This window comes from Coffea arabica, chromosome 5c, assembly GCF_036785885.1.
Source record: "Coffea arabica cultivar ET-39 chromosome 5c, Coffea Arabica ET-39 HiFi, whole genome shotgun sequence".
Taxonomy (NCBI): domain Eukaryota; kingdom Viridiplantae; phylum Streptophyta; class Magnoliopsida; order Gentianales; family Rubiaceae; genus Coffea; species Coffea arabica.
The window spans coordinates 10,048-28,437 of NC_092319.1; the positions used below are offsets into that span (position 1 = coordinate 10,048).

General features: G+C 37.0%; 2 protein-coding genes across 6 annotated transcripts; both read right to left on the reverse strand.

The window, feature by feature from the left end:
• Positions 1-258: 258 nt before the first annotated feature.
• LOC113722913 (probable inactive leucine-rich repeat receptor-like protein kinase At3g03770) lies at positions 259-5,572 on the reverse strand. The gene is made up of 7 exons (XM_027246146.2): positions 3,718-5,572; positions 3,405-3,538; positions 2,735-2,978; positions 1,979-2,190; positions 1,873-1,898; positions 1,363-1,474; positions 259-982 (listed from the first exon to the last, which is right to left on the reverse strand). Exons 1-7 carry the CDS (start codon positions 5,078-5,080, stop codon positions 755-757), a joined length of 2,319 nt encoding a protein of 772 aa, XP_027101947.1. The 5' UTR covers positions 5,081-5,572; the 3' UTR covers positions 259-754.
• Positions 5,573-10,667: 5,095 nt separating this feature from the next.
• On the reverse strand, positions 10,668-17,370 carry LOC113723091 (protoporphyrinogen oxidase, mitochondrial). 5 transcript variants are annotated; one of them, XM_072050238.1, is made up of 19 exons: positions 17,195-17,330; positions 17,009-17,054; positions 16,761-16,934; positions 16,437-16,572; positions 16,233-16,298; positions 15,944-15,994; positions 15,755-15,811; positions 15,373-15,440; positions 14,931-14,967; positions 14,700-14,765; positions 14,548-14,588; positions 14,234-14,366; positions 13,380-13,562; positions 12,568-12,642; positions 12,053-12,176; positions 11,862-11,970; positions 11,665-11,739; positions 11,394-11,500; positions 10,668-11,012 (listed from the first exon to the last, which is right to left on the reverse strand). In XM_072050238.1, exons 4-19 carry the CDS (start codon positions 16,437-16,439, stop codon positions 10,897-10,899), a joined length of 1,311 nt encoding a protein of 436 aa, XP_071906339.1. In that variant the 5' UTR covers positions 16,440-16,572; positions 16,761-16,934; positions 17,009-17,054; positions 17,195-17,330; the 3' UTR covers positions 10,668-10,896. The 5 variants fall into 5 exon arrangements, with proteins under 5 accessions (XP_071906339.1, XP_071906340.1, XP_071906337.1 ...); XM_072050239.1 differs by having other exon boundaries at positions 16,437-16,642; XM_072050236.1 differs by lacking the exon at positions 16,761-16,934 and having other exon boundaries at positions 10,668-10,911; positions 17,195-17,354.
• Positions 17,371-18,390: the final 1,020 nt, after the last annotated feature.

An 18,390-nucleotide genomic window follows, 5' to 3' on the forward strand; every position in this document is an offset into this window, starting at 1 on the left:
TTCGTGTCCGTCCATAGTTAGAAGCTAAGCTAAGCTAAAAGGAAGGCTTTCGAGTGAAAAATGGTAAGGAGTCACATCGAACAAGTGCCAACGGATAAGACATCAAAACCCAAAGGCAAAGGAAACACCCACTGGCCAGTGCCCACCACCAATCATCTCCTAACTAATTGCCAGCTGAGGCAACTCAGGTTCCTTAACCAGGATGATCGACAACCTTCGTGGAATCAAATATTAATAAACCTTCGAATATACGACAGATGAGGAAAGATGGTGTAACCTCCTGGGATTTTTCTGTTGTAGCAAGTACTATATAGAGATGTACATACATTTTATAAAGGCCTCCTGCTCTACTAATAATAACATGGCAATTTGAATCTGCAAGTAATCAAATTCCTCGTCAAGTTTTGAAGTGCTTAAAAACCGCGGTCTGTACACTAGGTATCTTTCACTGCTATCTACTAGCAGCATATTATACTACTCCCTACCGCGCAAAGAAAAGATTACACAGAAGAAGAACCTACAGACTCCTTTAACTCTCTCCCGCTGGTGAAGCCGTTTCTGGGGATAGAATGTCGCAGGAATTACTCTTTTAAGCAGCATCGCCAATTTTAACATCAAATAATCAAGAGGCCAAAAAGACGGGGCATTTACGATTTCAAAACACTGCCAGTGAACACATTTAGCTGAGACCTGCTGCGACGTCGTGGTGCTTAAACCGAAAAAATGCGGAAGAACTCGAAACCCAGTTTACAGGTTATGATAGTGATGCAGCATCTGATTTCTGATCTACATCAGCTGTGGCCTGGACTTGAGCAGCGTATTGCAGGTTCCACAGGACATCCTCAAACGAGGGACGACTTGAATCAGGGGATATGCATTTGTTAGTCAGGGATATGACGATCGATAACGACTCCTGTGAAGATGTTGTCAAAACAATTGGGTCCACTATCTTTCTCCGACCATCCTGGCTACCAAAGGACGTCTGCAGTTTGTATAAAACATTTCAGAATCGACCATTAACCAGTCCAGTTAGCAATGAATCTGAAATTACATTCCCCGGTTTCAGAGGGATCCTCAATAAAATCATTACTTGCTTTTGAAAAATAATATATATACATACATATAAATCCCTTTTGGAGCCAAACTTCTTTACTTTTTTTTTTTTTTTTAACTTCTTTCCCAAAGAATTGAAATGACCAGCAACTAAAATAGGTAAAATGATGAAAATTTGAGTGCACAATCTCTACTCATCTATCCTTTCACAAATTACGTGCTCAAAAACTTTGTGATCCTTTTGGGACATATTTCCACAAGGACATCAAGTGTTGAAAGAATTGCAATTTGAAAAGTGCTTTAACATACCATTTCTTTTAGCAAAAATGCTTCCCCTTTTCCTTTTCCAATAGGGCCCACAAGGGACTCAAGCAATATGAATCCGAAGTTATAAACATCATCCTCCAACTTAGACATATGCCTGCAAGCACAGATTGAGTAGAAACAGATTTTCATAGCAGCCAATGACAATTAAGATTGTATCTTCTAGAACTAGAAGGCTCAAAGATGTCTGACCTTGACATTGTTTGAAACATACTTTGGGGAATAAAAGCTATTAGGAAGGATAACCGGGAAATAAAGCTATTGAATCTGCAAGTTTTAGGTGAACATTTTTCCAGCTTTCTTAAATGGACTTTTCTTTGATACCTTGTGAATTGGCTTCTGGTCTGAAAGCCAATTACTCAACACGCACAATTTGTAGCCTTATTTCCAGGCAAAAGATCATGTGAAATTGTTTAAATCTGAGAAAAAAGTTGGATAAACATCTCCCTACAACTACCCTCTTGAAAACAAAAGTTACAAGAGAATGTTGCTCACCATGACTTTGAGCCATCTCCCCTTGCCTGAAAAGATATGACTGAACGTTAGTGAAGCCATTGCAACCAAGATACGTTAAGTTTTGAATTTCAAGGAAATTATTTACCTCAGATTTTTCGACATCTTCTGTAACGATGGACATACCATAGTCACTGAGTTTTGCAACCCGATGCTCATCAAGAAGTATATTTCGTGTCTTTAAGCGGTTGCAAGTGGAAGGTGGAATTACGCCTGTATGCAGAAAATGTACAGCCTTGGCGATGCCAATTAGGACTGCTAATCTGTCAGACCAATTCAGAACCTTCTCTGGGCTGGTCTCTGCACATGTATGTGTAGTTTGTTTAGAGTTAGACAGCCTCTATAGCATTAGTTGTATATCTACATATTACAAATCCAGCCTACAGTTTGACAGGAGATAAATTCATTGAGAATTTAGACTCTTCAGCCTGCTACATGAGGCCCTTTTTTCCCAATGTTTCTAAGCAATCATCCTCTTGGGGAAATTTGATTGGATAATATCATTTAATTTGACCCAGCAAGTGGAATCATACAACACCTTTCTTTTCTTTCTTTTCCTCTTCTTTTTTTTTTTGTTTAAAAACTCCATATATCAATATGCCTTGTACTATGGTCCGATACAGAGTTCCTATCTTTTCGACTCACTCCATCCATGCAAGCACATGCAACAACCAGTAATCTATGGTTTTTTGTTCGTTTGTACCCATTGATTTACATGAAAAGTTAAACAAACAAAAAAAAACAAAGTTGTATACATATTGATCAGCATAACAACTCAACAGTTTTTGCCTAATTAAAAAAAAAACCATAACAAGTAAAAAACGATTGGGGTTAGTTGACTTACCAGAAAGATGAGTATGGAAGTTTCCATTAGGAACAAATTCGTACACAAGTAACACTCTGTTTACAGTTGAGTCATCTTGCACTTCTCCATCAATGCAATGACCTAAAAGGCCGACCAAGTGTGGATGGCGAAGCTTCGATAGCAAATCCAACCGAAGCTTGAGGTTCCTAATCAGAAATTTTTTATGCAGAGCCAGTGACCTAATTGCAACATAGTTCCCATTCTGTAATCGTCCCTTGTAAATCTAAAGACGATAAAGACGCATGGTTATGAAAGCTTTTCCAAACTTAGCTCAGTCAAAAGTAAAATCATGAAAAGTAACATTCTGGAATTGAAGCCAAAATGGAAGCACAAACTATAAGTCGGAGTAATTGAATAAGAAAAGGAAACGCAACTTCTGAAATATCATGGCCAACCAAGATTCGATGCTTCTCTATTCCCTTAGAAGAATGTCCATTTGTAAATTCAAAGATATTACAGTCCTTTCAAGATTCTTAGCTGGAAAAACCTATGATTAACTGGTCTTATTGAACAAGTACATGATCAATCGAAGAAAGATGAAAACAGTAAGGTCCAATTTCAGTGGTGGAATAGTTATCACTTTCCTCATTCATTTACTATTTTGCACGCTGTCTCAACTAATAGTTTGCTTAAGATCATGCTTGCCAACCTTCCCAATTGAGCCTGCACCCAGAACCGTTGACTGATCAAAACGGCCTGTGGCTTCTTCCAACTCTTCCATTGAGAACAAACGATATACCGGAGTTCCTTGTGCTCCCAGTTTTGCAGCTTGAGAAATGATTCCTGCAGTTGACACAAGCTATTGTTAAGAAACTACCAAATGCTTTCTTTCTGTTAGATCATAGTGAACAGCCCTTGGGATTTTGCAAAAATATAATGACTGGTCTCTGTGGAACAGGATTGATAAAATCCCGACTCCCAAGAAAAAGTACTGACAAGAACAAAGTTTGACTATTACTTACTGGCATTGGCAAGAAGTTCAGAAGAAATTGCAGATGGTGGGTTATCTTGTACAACCTTTGGGACCGTGCGCAAACCTGGGGGTGCACCTCTTGCCTGTTGCCTTCTGCGGAAGATGAGTAGCCCAACCAGTAAAAGTACCACAATAATCAAAATTCCTCCAATAACGCCCGCCAATAGCACTATTGCTTTTCCACTGAAACGTTTGCTCTGTGTCACGGTCACCGCTTTCTCACAAAATGACTTAGAATGTTGATTTTTGGTATCAATGGACAAGCAATTCCAACCGAACTTAACTATTCTCTTCCCAGAATTACTGTCCAAACAAGAAGGAAGACTGCCAATGAATCTATTATTTGAAATATCAACAAAACCAAGAGCGTCTCCGCAACTGATGCGTTGGGGAAGTGAGCCACTCAGCACGTTAGATGCTACATTCAAGTAACTGATATTCTGCAGCGAAAACAGTTCACTTGGGGGCGTCCCGGTCAGAAAATTGTTTGAAAGATCAAGGTGCTGAAGCTGCTGCAGCTCACCTAATTCTTGTGGAATTTCGCCAGAGAGAGAATTATTGCTGAGCAGAATTGTGGTTAGTCCTTTTGGCAAGGAGGGCAGTTGAGAATCAAAGTGATTTTCTCTCAAGTCCAACAAATGTAACCCGGTTAGAGCACTCATATCAGGTAATTTGCCTGCAAGTGCATTGTGGGACAAAATAATGTCAGTGAGTGATGTAATTCGTGTGAGAGAAGAAGGAAATTGACCCTTCAATCTGTTGTTCTTTAAGCTCAAGACTGTGAGTTTTGTCAATGAATCGAACCAATCTGGCACGGTGTCGTTGAAAAAGTTCCCATCCAATGTCAGAGTATGAAGCCTAACCATCCTAGACAGCTGCGCCGGAATGGTACCAAACAAGAAATTGGAGCTCACATCAAGGAGTTCGAGTGAAGAAAGCCGGTGAATTTTATCAGGGAGGGGTCCCCACATTCCAAGAGACACTAAGCTAACAACTCTCAAGTTAGTTAGCCTTGTCAAGGTAGTAACAAAAGAATCAACGGAGAAACTCTGAGACAATGTCTGGTTGGGAAGTGCAAATCCATTGAATTCACTGACCTTAGCGAGCTTATCTCCCATGATTTTGAGCTCGGTGACGGAGTTGTCCTGGCATGTGATGCTCATATGTGTAGTTGAAGACAGGGTACACAAATCGCCATAGTAATTCTGCCAGGCATCCAGCTCAATTGGGTACTCCAAGTGCTTTCTCAGCTGGAGAAGAATTTGCCTTTCGTAGGTTTGCAACTGGTGGGTAGTAGAGGCAAGCAAAGCCCATGAAAGAAACACTAGATGCAAGGTACTAGGCCACCCCATTTTGAAAACTTTCCAAATTAAGGGGTCTCAAAGTTTAAGATTCTGTGATAAATACCCAACAAAACTGGATAAACAGCCTAGGCAGGAAGTGTCCATATGTCATTAAGAGGAATTATTTTCTTGGCAATTCTTTTTTTTTTTTTTTTGGGTTTACAGATTTCCGAGGCAAGGAAGAAATGAAAAGAAGCTGGAAAAAGGATGGGGAGGACAAAATCTTGGAAAGGACGAACTGGTAACAATCAGGAGAGGGGAGGAGGAGGAGTAGTAGTGTAAGTGGACCGATACTTCTCAAATGTAGGTGGAATTATGTTCACAGAATTCCTTTTGGATGTAGGGAAAAAAAGAGGGAGAGAGAGAGAGGTGGTTGGAGAAGGCAAAATTAATTGCACAGATAATAATGAAGGGGCATTAAAAGCTTCGTGCATTTAAGATGGATGGAAGAGGGAAGACCCAAGAAGAAGAAAGAAGACGGCTTTGTGCCATTGGCATAAATAAATCAATTTGGGGGTGGTGTTGTTTCCTTCTGGCAAAGGACTAGGAGACTGTGGCCGTGGACTGGACTGTGCTACCCACTGGCCGTCGCCCTGGCTCTGTGTGTGTGTGTGTGTGTGAAAGAGTCTTTAAAATATGGGGCGTGGGGGTGGCAAATTGTGGGAATGGCAATGGTGCTAGAGACGGATGCCCTTTTAAGTGAGCCGCATTATCTGGTTGGGCATTAAGGTGGGGACAGAATTGGAGTTCCAAACTTAAGATTTGATTGATTTTCGATGGGGGGAATCATTACCCAAATGATTGGCACGTTTAATTTGTCCTAAGTATCCCCACCATCTGCCAAAGCAAATTTTCTTAATTTGATGAAGTAGGATATTATAGCAAAGCATGCTGTAATGTTAAAAGCCACCCTTGTCCCAATGTTTCAAGATTTGACCACTCTTTCCCACCTTTGTCGAGGTCTGTACATTTTATTTAAAAAATAAAATAAACAAACAAGACGAAAGATTATTTTTTTTCGTCATCCCTACTTCTACTCCTACTCTATGTTAATCTAATTACGAAAAAACTCAACTGGACCTATAAGGGATCGATAGGGACAGAACCACCATCAGAACAGTCTGAATTCTTTTTAAGAACCACAATTGTGACAAATTAGTGGGAGGCAAACCAACCTTGTCTCCCACACCCACCAAAGCCTTAAAGGCTTGGTGGTGGCCACCAGCTTAAGGCTGATGGTTAAAACGAAAGACTATTAGTAGATGAAAATTTTAGTAGTAGTGAAACATGTGTGGCCCAGCAGCTCAAGTCTTTTCGGTGTATGGAGTACTTGAAAATAAATGATCATTGAATGGTTTGAAGATTTTATATTGTGAAGGAAAGATGAGTAAATAAGAGAAAGTACGACTGAAATGTAAATAAATAAATAAAAAATATATATATAACAAAAAATATAGCGCACTTCTCTCTTGTAAAATAAGTAATTACATGACACATAAAATAAGTAATTACATGACAACGACTAAAGAGCTATTGTAATTTTTTACTTGCAATCTGATAAAACATACATTAATACAAGGTTGTCTTCCGAGTTTTTTTTTTTTTAAATGGCAATTCTCACACCCAATCCCACTCAAGATGTGTCGGACTTTACATACTAGATAGATTAAAATTAAAATGGACAATGTCTCTTTGTAGTATGGTGAACCAAATGTAACAATACACCTTAGAATCTAACTTTACTCAAACTTTATAGAAATATTTTTGGAATTACTGCAGCTCCTTCCAAGAGTGTCCAAAATTAGTCCACTAGACTTGTATCACGATCAGTATTTGCAAAAATCAAATCCCCAGGAACCACAATCATTTCCATTAATAACACCTTCACCATCACTGCTCCGTCAAAATCAAGTTTACGCTATCCTCCTGACTAACGAAAATTTGAACCAATCTCTCTCTCTTTTTTTTGACAATTATCGATTTCTACACTACTCGTATACTCTTTTTAAACTAACCTATATAGGGGAAATCCAATTGGATTAAGAGATTTTAAAATAAGTAGTTCTATCTCTAAATCAAAGAAATACACTACTGCACATCCTTTGAATTTTAGTACAGGTGAACCCCTAATCTACGATTAGACCTATACCTCATGTATCATTTGGTGGCCAAACTTCCCAAAGGAGAGTTGGTTTTGAAGCAATCAAATTAGTGCAGCAGCAGCAGTAAACAATCCTTTGAGCTTGAGGCGTCGCCTATGGATATGAAGCCGATGGTATTGCAGTTCAATGAAAAAAGGAAACGCCCAACAAGTTCGCTGCTAAGTTTGGAAAATATCAAAATTGGGAATTGGGCTCTAAATCTTTTGAGGGGCCGCAACTTGCACATTGCCCGCCCGTACAGCCTGTTCTAGCATGATTCCTGAAAGGAAATGCCGAATCCGATGAAACTCAACTGGATTTCCTAGTCGCAATCGTGGTGCGTGCGATGACAACCTATAAGGACGTTGTTTGTCGAATTTTATTATTAATATTTTTTGGAGGGTCAAACAAGGATCAACGTTCGGGAGTCCAAATTAAGGCTGGGTAACGGGAGTTCGTTCACTCCAAACAAAGAAAAGTGTGGCTGATAAAAGAGCAAATATGACCGACTCATTAACTCCCCCAGAATCTCTCCCTCTTTTCTTCTTTAAGCAAAAAGCAGCATGCTAATCTAATCTACTCTTCCTTTTTCCCTTTTTTTTTTTTCAAAAAAAATATCTACTCTTCTTCTGCTTTGAGAAAGGGGCAAAACATTCGTCTGGACGACCCATAAAGAGCGACGGTGCCAATCTACTCACTCTTCCATCATCGGAGGAGGAGAAAGTTCCACGTGTACCATGTGAAGGTTGAAGTGAGAGAACTCACCTCCGTCGACACATAATCAATCGCGTTCTCTAGATTTTTTTTTTTTTTTTTTTTTAAAGAAAGGAAAATACGACTCTGCTTCTTTTGTAAACACCCGACGGAATTTGAACTCCCAACTTAACGGGACTGGTTGATAATAAAAAAAGTTTTAAAAAAATGGTGAGGAGAAATTTTATCTTGGCTTAAATTAATTACTTTGCAAGCCTAGCAGTATCTGATTCCAAATGACGAACCTATTAATTCGATGGGGCTTCTTGTCCTATTAATTAATGGTATCAAATTGTTCAAAATAATTACTGCACTTACTAAATAGCCGTCCAGATCCATATCAAGTTAAATTTTTTACACAAGTAATACTCTAAAAGCTCTCCTCCTAACTATAGGTAGCAAACCAACCCACTTAACTAAATTTATCCATACCCGCTCATGAATAGATGTGTATGGATATTTTAAATTTTTATATATGAGTGTAAATGAGTTACCCAATAATACCCATTTAATAATATTGGGTAACCCATCAAACCTAATTAATCCATTTAGAATTCTCTTCTCTTCCCCCACCCATTTTTTTTTTAGATTTTTCATTTTGTCATGATATTAACTACTTTTCTTTTATTATTATTATTATTATTTGTTGGTTTTATTTTATTATTTTATTTTCTCTTAATTTGTTAACTTGCTCATTTTTCAGTATTACCAATTTATGATAAGTTTTAACCTCTTTTCTTATCTTTATAAAATGAAAATTTAAATTTATATATAAAAAAAATATTAGGGATTCAAAATTTTTGGATTAAGTTTTTATATTAACTTTTATAGTACTTAATTCAAAATTTTATATTCTTATTATTCAATTATTAAATAATATGTAATTTTGTGACATAGAGTATAAATGGAAAAAAAATGGTAATTAGATTTATTGAGCATTATAAATAAATATTTGAAACTAATGATGGATACAAAGAGCGGTATAAATTGATAACTTAGTTTGGAAAAATAAATTTAAATGAGTTTACAAAAAATTAAAATAAATGAATTATAAATGGATAATTGGATTACCCAATTTATTATCCATTTTACCCAACCCAAACCCACCCAAGTCACCTATTGTGACACCTCTACTCCAATGTTTTGAAAACCGGACCGGACCGGCCGGTTCGACCGGTTGAACCGCGAACCGGCCATGGCACCGGTCCGGTTCAATGCCATAGTTGACTTTGTCCGAAAATCGGTCAAGAACCGGTCGAACCGTAAAAACCGCGATCGAACCGCTATTGAACCGGTTTTCAACCTTCCTCTTTTTTTTTTTTTTTTTTTTTTTTGTGCAAAATGCAGCTATCAAGATTCGAACTCAAGACCTTTGTAATAGAAGACCAATGTATTAACCGTTGCACCATCACATCCTATTAGTTTTTTTTGATAACTTATTTATATAAAGCAAACACTCATATTTCTTTTTTCCATTTTTCTTACAAAATCTCATCCTCTCATGGCTCTTTCTTTTTAATTTTCAACTCTCTCTCTCTCTCTCTATCCTCTTTTTTTTTGTCACTCTCTTTTTAATCAAACCTCTTTATTTTTAATTTATTGATGTTTTCTTCCATCTTTTAATTTTGTTTTTGTCTATTAAATTGAAAAAAGTTCAAAAAGAATTATTTTTTTAACCCAAATTATTTAATGCTACAACCACTCACTTTTATCTCATTTTTTGTTTCTTATCAAGTTTACATTTCTATTTTCGATTTTCTTGACTTCCTTCGAACTCCAAACTTCCTTTTTTAAATTGCAATCTCTAAAATGTAAATTAAAATTTAAGTTCACAATATCTAATTTCTCATAGACGTGAATTTTGTATAATTTCAAAATATTGTGATATTTTTGGGTTGGATTTAGATATAATTGAAATTGAGATGAAATTTATTTGTTTTAACTTATAATTTAAAAAATTTATTTTTAAAAATCCAAGTTATTAAAAAATAGTAAACCTTTCATCATATAAAGTATTAAATTAATCCATTACATGTCTTATTTTGTACATATATATATTTATATAAATAATTTTTTAAAAAATTCATTGAACCGAGGTTGAACCGGTCCGATCGGTTGAACCTCGACCCTTTCACTTCACCGGTTCAATGAACGGTCCGGTTTTTAAAACATTGCTCTACTCTTAACCATTCTAGCAAAACTTAATGGTTTAGCTCATCGAATTAGGTCCCAAGAATAAGAATTAAAACTCGTATAATTATAACACAATTTTTTAAAAAAATATAGTAATTTTAACTATATTTTTAGTTTTATGACTTTCAAATGTATTTGCATCATATGTATGAATCCATGAAAAGTGATATTTGTACTCCTAGATTAGCGTCTAACACTCTTTAGAGGCATATTATTTATTGAGTAAGTTAGAGTGTCAGAGGCTAAAATAGGGGTGCGAATATCAATTTCTGAATTTATATATGTAATTTTTGCATGAACTTAATTTTTTTCAAAAAGATGTCATACAATATTGATTATATCTAAATATAATATCATAATCGTATTGTACCCGTCTTTGTATCATACGGACTACGAGCCAATCTACTACTACTAGGAGGAGGGACATGGCGGGCCCTAATTAACCTTCGGGTTTGGATTTTTCCGTAAGGTTCCGCATGCCATGATTTTTCAGTCGAGGGAAAGGTGGGTTTTTGAAACTTGACAAGGAAGTAGTACTAAACGAACGAACGCTCTGTTCACCTGTATCGTAGTTGTAGCTACAAGAAACTTTTTTCTTTTCCTTGTACAAATTACATAAGACAAATCAGTTGCCACTTTCCAGCCTTTGAAGGAGGGCATATTGAAGGAGAAAAGAAGAGCAGAAATAATTGCAGCAGCAGCGCTTGAAACTCCAACCCACATACCTCTCCAACATCTTCAATCAGAGCTTTCCTTAACATGCAATGAAGAATTCAGATATGAGATTACGAGATCAGCTGCTTTGCATCCTGAAGATATAGCTCTACCAACAGCCAATCCTTCCTTGTGGTTACCTGGCAGCAGTTCCATGGCTCGCATCATTACAATTTTCTGTGTGCGCGTGTGTGAATCACTAAATCTTAATTGCATTAAAAGAATAGGAACTGTTCATCCATGCAGAAATTTTACTTGGTAATTGATCATTGTATATCTAACAAACCCTAAAATGAGAACCAAATAGAATTCTCATTAAGATCAATTTCAAGGGTGAAGGCGAATGATTGACTGCAATTGAGGGTATTTGAATGTTTTTTCATGATCAGGCCTGTGCTTGCTTTATCAATATAGACAGGATTAAGGGCACCCACTTTTCTGCCTTATGATTAGTAGATGTCAATAGAAACCATGAAAAAGCCAAAGTAGACAATAAGTCTATCAAGACATCAAGAGCTTACCTGCGTAGAAAAATCCTGGCAGATCTTTTTCTAACTTGTCAATTGCTTCTATGACTGTTTTATAGTTCCTCCCATAAAGTGGAAATGCGGCACTCCAGTAGAAGTGACTGCAATTTAGCGCACGCCCTCAAAATGCATTTAGTATGACGGCTTCTTTTAACATTCTTAATTGGAAAAAGTAGCTAAATAGGTGAAACAGTCTTAACAATAATATGACCAATATTATCAGGTACTCCATCTTAACAACAATATGATTAATTTTACCACATACTTCATAAATGTTGGCTGTCCTTCTGCACCCAACAACTGTCTAAGGTCAGATGTCACTATGTCCTTCAACTCATCCCTGAGACAACAGCGACATCAAGAAAGGCTAGTCACTTCAAAGGTGAATATAAGAGTACGAGTAATGAAAGCATATTAAGGATACAGCAGCCCAAGAAAATAAAAGTAATAAAGTGTTCGAACCTGGTAGCTTTTGCTAATTCCTTATTTCGGCTCCCACCAACAAAGGTAGTATAAAGATATGTGTCATTTGGTGCACGGTCTGGAAACATCATCGAAGAAAAAAGTGTACCTACATGTAGAAGCCTCATTCTCAACAAATGACAATTGCGACTTTGGTTACAAATCTCATGAAACAATGCTGATAGCATTACCCAGTGTTTTCAAACCATTTTGCTGCTCTTTGGAAGGTACAAGAACTCCAAAACCCTCAAGGGGTCGCCTGACATTCTTTTTGTTGAAAGTGGTGATTACAACAGATACTGGCAAATATGTAACCTGTATGCCGACATGGAAAAGAAGAATGTTCCTTTTTAATTGGAAATCGAAGACGCAGTTATGCAATCAACAAAAAACTGGTAGCAGGCATGGAATGAAGCCTATAGGTCATTGGTAAGTGATTTTCATATTATATGGAAGTTGCATTCATAACAGCCAGATGCAAATAAATTTATGGGAATCTGTTCATTTTGTCCTCTCCAACAAATGGAATACGTTTTCAACATTCACAAATTACTTATATGCTTACTGCTTCAAATATGTCATCACAAAAAATGCCCACATTGTTGTCGTCTAAATATGCAACATCAGCAGCTAACATCAAATTTAAGATTTCCAGCTTCAACAGTATTTTAGGTCAAATTGCATATCTCAAGCCAGACAAACATACCTCAGGAATAAAGTCAAGCCGAAATGGTTTTCCTCCTTTGGTGATCTTCATATCTTTCAAGTTGTTGAGCGGGGCCTGACACAGAAAGTTCATTGGATAAAAATGCTTTATGATTCATTCCAAACTGGATAAAAACTTCTTTCCCTCGAGAAAGGAAACTGACAGACACCTGAGGGTGGCGAAACTTGACATCAAAGCATTTGTGAATGAGTGCGATTGTTGTGCAAGAGATTGTTTCTCACCCAATGCTAGGTTCAGAGGGCAATCCAGTCCTAAGTCTATTGGAAAAGTCTTTGACTCTTATAATGATGAGAAACTTGATATGATTCCAAGATGTCCATTTAGGATAGAATGTGCAGGAAAAAAGACTATTAACTCATAAGCTGAGAACTGAGGTCCTAGGATCAGTAGGTCTTAAGTTTGACCAGCGAATAGGAATCAAATGCTCCCAGGACAGTTGAGTTGGTCACTTCTCATCAGACACACACATCCACTACGCTATCAATGTAGGGATAACACAGTTAGCATTGACATAACTCTTAGCTCTTTATTGCATAAGAATGAACTCAAGTACGAAATCCATGCTACAACCAAGAAAATAGTTCTTAAATTCGAAAACATTTGAAGTTGTTTAAAATAATCTAAAAGTAACAATAACTGAAAAGACCATGCATCACAATACCATTTGTTCTGTAAAGTATATGAAGGGCAAAATCAAGTGAAACGACAATAAACATATTGTTAATATACATCCTAAGTTGGAAGACTAATTAAGTTGTCTAAAAGGGAGATTTTGACACGCATGTACTCACAGTAACAATCACAGCATCAAAAGATTTTTCCTCTGACATTTTTTTGTGCTGTGATGCATAAGAAACTGACCAACTATCCAACAACGAGCTCTTGCTGCGGCTACTGCATGACAGTTCCAGCACCTCATGTCGAAGTTTAAGATCCTTTTCACCAAGCTCTTTGCATAGTGCGTTTGTAAGAGTCTGACAAACAAAAAAGGGTTGAAAAAAGACTGTGCTGCATAATAACTGGGACCATAGCATAAAAAGGAGATTGCCATTTACACTCAAAAAATCACAATATTTAGCCCTATAAGCTGTTTAATCAAAAAGTTCACTGTTGATTTCATCTAGGAACACCCACTAAGAGTCTCATGGGACAAGACAAAAATAAATCAAGGAGCAGGTTTCCAAATAGGGCAACTAAGGAAGGGAAAAGAAGATGAGACAGACAAACCAGTATGTAGAGAACAAAATCTTACCAGATGCAATGCCAGTTTAAGTAAGAATACAGCAAGAAACACAAAAGGCAGATCATACAAGGGGTGCAAAGTTGGCAAGGAACACAAATGGGAAATCACAGGATAGTAGTAATTATAAATTACGAAATGGTATATGGCTCCTATTTCCTATAAGGTGCCAAATTTTAAATTAAAAAGAGAAAACCTATGAATCCAACTTGAACAAGGTTAAAAACTAAACACAAATGAAAATTTAAGTTCTCTGGTTCAATCATGGTCCATGGTTCCTGGCTTTTAACTGATCTCATCTGGCTTCAAAAAATTCCTACCCATTTTTGGATTTTAGCTGGAAGAACATTTACAGTCCAACCTGCACATCTGATCTGGATCTGAAAGCACTGTGTATTGCTTTACCTGCATTCCGCCCAGAAATGAAAAAGACCCACGCTGTCGCCTTTTGTTTGCTGGAGAGCTTCTTGTTCCTCCTTTATTTTCACGTTTGGCAGATAGTTTAGATTGAATTGCCCCATATATAACAGAGCCAAACCTGAAGGAGACAATCTCTTATTGTTAATTAGCAAGCAGAAGCAAAATTGCTTAAGAAAATTCTTTTGAATCTCAGCTGTAGTCATTACCAGAAATTCTGATCTTGATAATATAGCCATGGAAGCACAAGGCAACCAAATAGAGAGTTACAAGCAGAAAAAAGTTAGTTGCATCAGGTGTACCTTTTCTCTAGACTCCATAAGTCAGGAAATGAATACCGTATCTGTTTGCAAAGAACAACAAATAAGAGCAGTTGCATTTATAAAATAATTAATATATAACTACATGCTGGTACAAGGTTGTAATCACATAAGAAGTCCCCTCTGATACTCACAGAAAGTGAATCTGGATCTCCGCCACTTGTCCCCGCAACAAAAGGATCAATGAGATACTCAACAACCTTTTGGGTAAAAACAAAAGAAAATCAAAATGTATTCACCTTTATAGCTCAAGAAGAAAATTAATTAGACTTCTTGCATGTAATAACTACAGTTACTAGCTAGAACTTCTACATACAAGTGAACCGCAAAAAAGAAACAACATATCAAAGTAAGGAGGGACAAACCTCTTTCCCAAAATGGCGTTCGAAGAATCCACCAACACTTCAGCAGGGGAAAAAATGATTAAAACAAAAAAAAAAGATTATTTAGCATGTCAACATGTTAAAACCATGTTATATCACAATCTTCCTATTAGATAAAAGAACAGCAGCAAGTTCAAAATGAGAAGGCAAGGCCAGCAACAACTGTGGTTATGTAATTGCTGACACCTTAAAAAAAAAAGAAGCAAACAATTAATGTGCAAAACCAGCACCTGTTTAGTGTTGAGCTCCATAAACACCCACTAAAAATATATATACCACCTTCAAGTTTTCCTTAAAGAATAAATACAGCATGGTCTAAGCATATGTTGCAAGCATGAGCTGCTGAATGGAACTTACATTTGAAAAAGAGAACATCACGTAAAAGCAAAAGTATACAGTAAACATCATGAAAAAGTCAAGGAACCTTTCTTGTTCTTCAGAAAACTTAGATGGGTTCTTCTTCCACAGAAATGGCTCAAAAAGTATTTGAAGCTGCAAATAACATAACCACATTAATGCAGTTTGAAATCATACAAATCCCCATTCACCAACCTCAAAAGGTAAAACTGCAGAGAGTATGAAGATTCAGTTGAGATACAAAGGTCTTCGTCTCAATATTGAACATGTGAGGAGCAAATGTTAAAGGAAATGGAACTAAAAATATGACCATTATTAAAAAAAAAAAAAGACCATTACAGTAGGAACACACGAAGTGTGTCTCTTTGACATATACTCAGCACAGGCATAAGAATGGCACGAGACGCATTGCCTAGATGAACTGAACAGGTCAAACACAATGGATGTACCTTAGATTGTGCAGAAAGAAAACTGCTTCCAATAAGTGCAAGAGGATTTGAAGGTATCTGAAAGGGGAGATTGTTTATGAGAACTAATGCTTATGCAGTCAAGGAATATGAGCATAAGAACAAAATACCGGGATAACTAGGCTATAAAAACCAGAATGGCCATGTATAGATGCTGCAAAGCAATCGTACCAGTATAGGTGTTGCATTTCTTGCAATATAGCGCTTGGTTTGTGAAATTGGCTGTAAAACGAATACCATCTTAGCAATTAGATTTTGTATCTAAGCCATAAGACATGAATACAATCTTGAACAAATGCAAAAGCTCAGAGCCCGAGTAACAGGCTGCATCCCTATTAAATTAATGCATGATTGTGGATAACCCAAAACAGGGAAAAAAAATGAAGAAGAAAAAACTCAGCACCCCGTAGCAGAAAGACACTTAACTTAAGACCGACAGACGAAAGAAGAATCCCCTTACATATTGTTGCTTGTCTCTTAGTCCGAGGTTATCAAGCAAAAATCCCACCTCTGCATCACTTTCAGTCTGCAAAAGGTAAAACTTACTAGTATCTCTTATGTGAAAAACAAAGAGGTCACATTGTTTCGACTGAACTGAGGATAATGTAACAAGAGTTTGCTCAAATATAACAGTCTAGGTTGCAATCAGAAATTAAAGTAGTACCATGGTATTTGCCCCCTCATCCCATATTAAACCATCTCGGGAAACACTTTTCAACTTCCCTCCAGCTCTTTCATCAGCTTCAAACACCGTTACATTCAAACCACGTAGTTTTAACTTGTATGCAGCAGCAAGCCCGCTTGAACAGTTGAAAAAATTGAAAATGAAAAATTTTAAAGTGAGGTACGAAGAGCGTGATCCATTAAATCCTAAATGAATTGTGAAAAAAAAAAAGACATAAGAAACATTATATTAGCGGAAAAATGAGATATCAAGAGATGAGGTAGCGGAGACGGAGAGTTTAGTAGAAGAAGAAAATTGACCAACATTTAGGTACATATTCTTTAATCAAGAATTATCGAAGATATGGAAAAGCAAAATATTCAGGCGCAGGCACGGGCAAAAGTGTCCACAACTTGGTTATATACAGGGTGCCCTTTACAAATTGGAAGCAGCAGGCAGGCACATTGCTATCCAGCTCCAGTCAGACCGAAGAATAGCCTTTAGAATTCAAGAATGTCAAGAAGTAACAAATTTCAGCAGAATGGGAAATGCAAAACGCAATTTGGACTTACCTAACTCCAGCACCGACAACTGCAACACTTTTTTTGGTACAAGTACCTGAACAGTTGAAATTCTAATAATCATTTCCTTGAGGTAAATAAAACAATTCCAGCTTTCTACTGGTGAAATACGGATTGCCAAGAAAAAGAAATGGTAACAGTAATGAAGAAGAAGAAGAAGAAGAGAGAGAGAGGAACTTGATTTATCTTTTTCTTTGGGAGCAGAAGAAGCCATCTCTTCCTTTTTTTGACTCTCCTGCTCTTGTCCGTCTCGCCTGTCACTCCTGCCAAGACCGACTGGAGAAGATAGCCGAATTTGGGCCTTATGGAATTCTATTAGCGAACATGGGCCTGATGTGCGAATGCAACCCAATAAAAGCACCACTTTGTTGAATAAAACGTGGGAGCGCAGAGTACACTGAACACTTGGCCCAATCCTCCATCGATTCATACTTGAAACTACTAGTAGAAGTTTTTAAAGGCAAAACAACAATATACCTCGTATGTACGTACATGTATGGTCTAGTTTTGGAGAAGAAGACAGAGGTTACGAGAACGTTAAGTAAAGTAAAAATAAGAGCGTATCAATTTTGCTTCCGCTACTCAATGCAACTAACTAATTTCCCGACACCAAGCAAAAACCAACAACTTCTTCTTCTTCTTCTTCTTCTTCTTTTCGTGTGGTTGAAATTTTCATCCTAATTCCTACCAACCATCTTCCCTTTATACGTCTACCCCCACCCAAAAAAAAAAGACTTCGCTTTATTGGAGGCCTGGGTGACAAATATCTTGTTCCCGATTCAATGCAACATAAACGCGAGTAATCCATAAACGTGTTGCTGAGAAGCAATTGCTATTGTCGCTTGAATTTGGTGGATAGCAACAGGACATTGGGACGCGGACAAATGCTTAACTTTTTTCCTCAGCTCATTCCGGCGGCAGCCGTAGGCCCCACGTCAAGTCAACCCGGCTAAAACTAAAAGGCGGCAGTTCCGTTTAAATTTTACCAGCAGTTCCTATTATTACCTCCGGGCTTGAAGTTTAAAACTTCAAAATTAATTGACAAATCTAGTTAATTGCCGGGCTTATTGGCTAAGAGAGCTCTTTATTGTCCCAGCTATGGCAGCCAAAAAACCAGATTCGGACTTGTTCGGACACAGATTTTATTTGCAAAACAAAAAAAAAAGTATTTGTATCGTAAATATATTTTTCAATTACTTTTTTATACTTGCAATCATATTTTTTATTATATATATATATCACAAATCATTAAAAGCAAAAAAAAAAGCCGCATTAACGTTGAGTAGATGTTCCAGTCAAATCGGATTACTTGAGAATCCTTTCCCTGCAAAAATTAAATAAAAGCAATTAGTAGGTAAAAAATTTTTTTTTTT

Coding starts and splice junctions, on each gene's coding strand:
- LOC113722913 (XM_027246146.2), bottom strand. CDS start 5,080: ATGGGGTGGCCTAGTACCTTGCATCTAGTGTTTCTTTCATGGGCTTTG. Junction 2,979..3,404: donor GTGCAGGCTCAATTGGGAAG/GTTGGCAAGCAT, acceptor TATCGTCTTTAG/ATTTACAAGGGACGATTACA. Junction 983..1,362: donor CATTTTTGCTAAAAGAAATG/GTATGTTAAAGC, acceptor TACAAACTGCAG/ACGTCCTTTGGTAGCCAGGA.
- LOC113723091 (XM_072050235.1), bottom strand. CDS start 17,231: ATGGCTTCTTCTGCTCCCAAAGAAAAAGATAAATCAA. Junction 15,995..16,232: donor TAAGAGACAAGCAACAATAT/GTAAGGGGATTC, acceptor TTCGTTTTACAG/CCAATTTCACAAACCAAGCG. Junction 11,740..11,861: donor GAATTAGCAAAAGCTACCAG/GTTCGAACACTT, acceptor CTGTTGTCTCAG/GGATGAGTTGAAGGACATAG.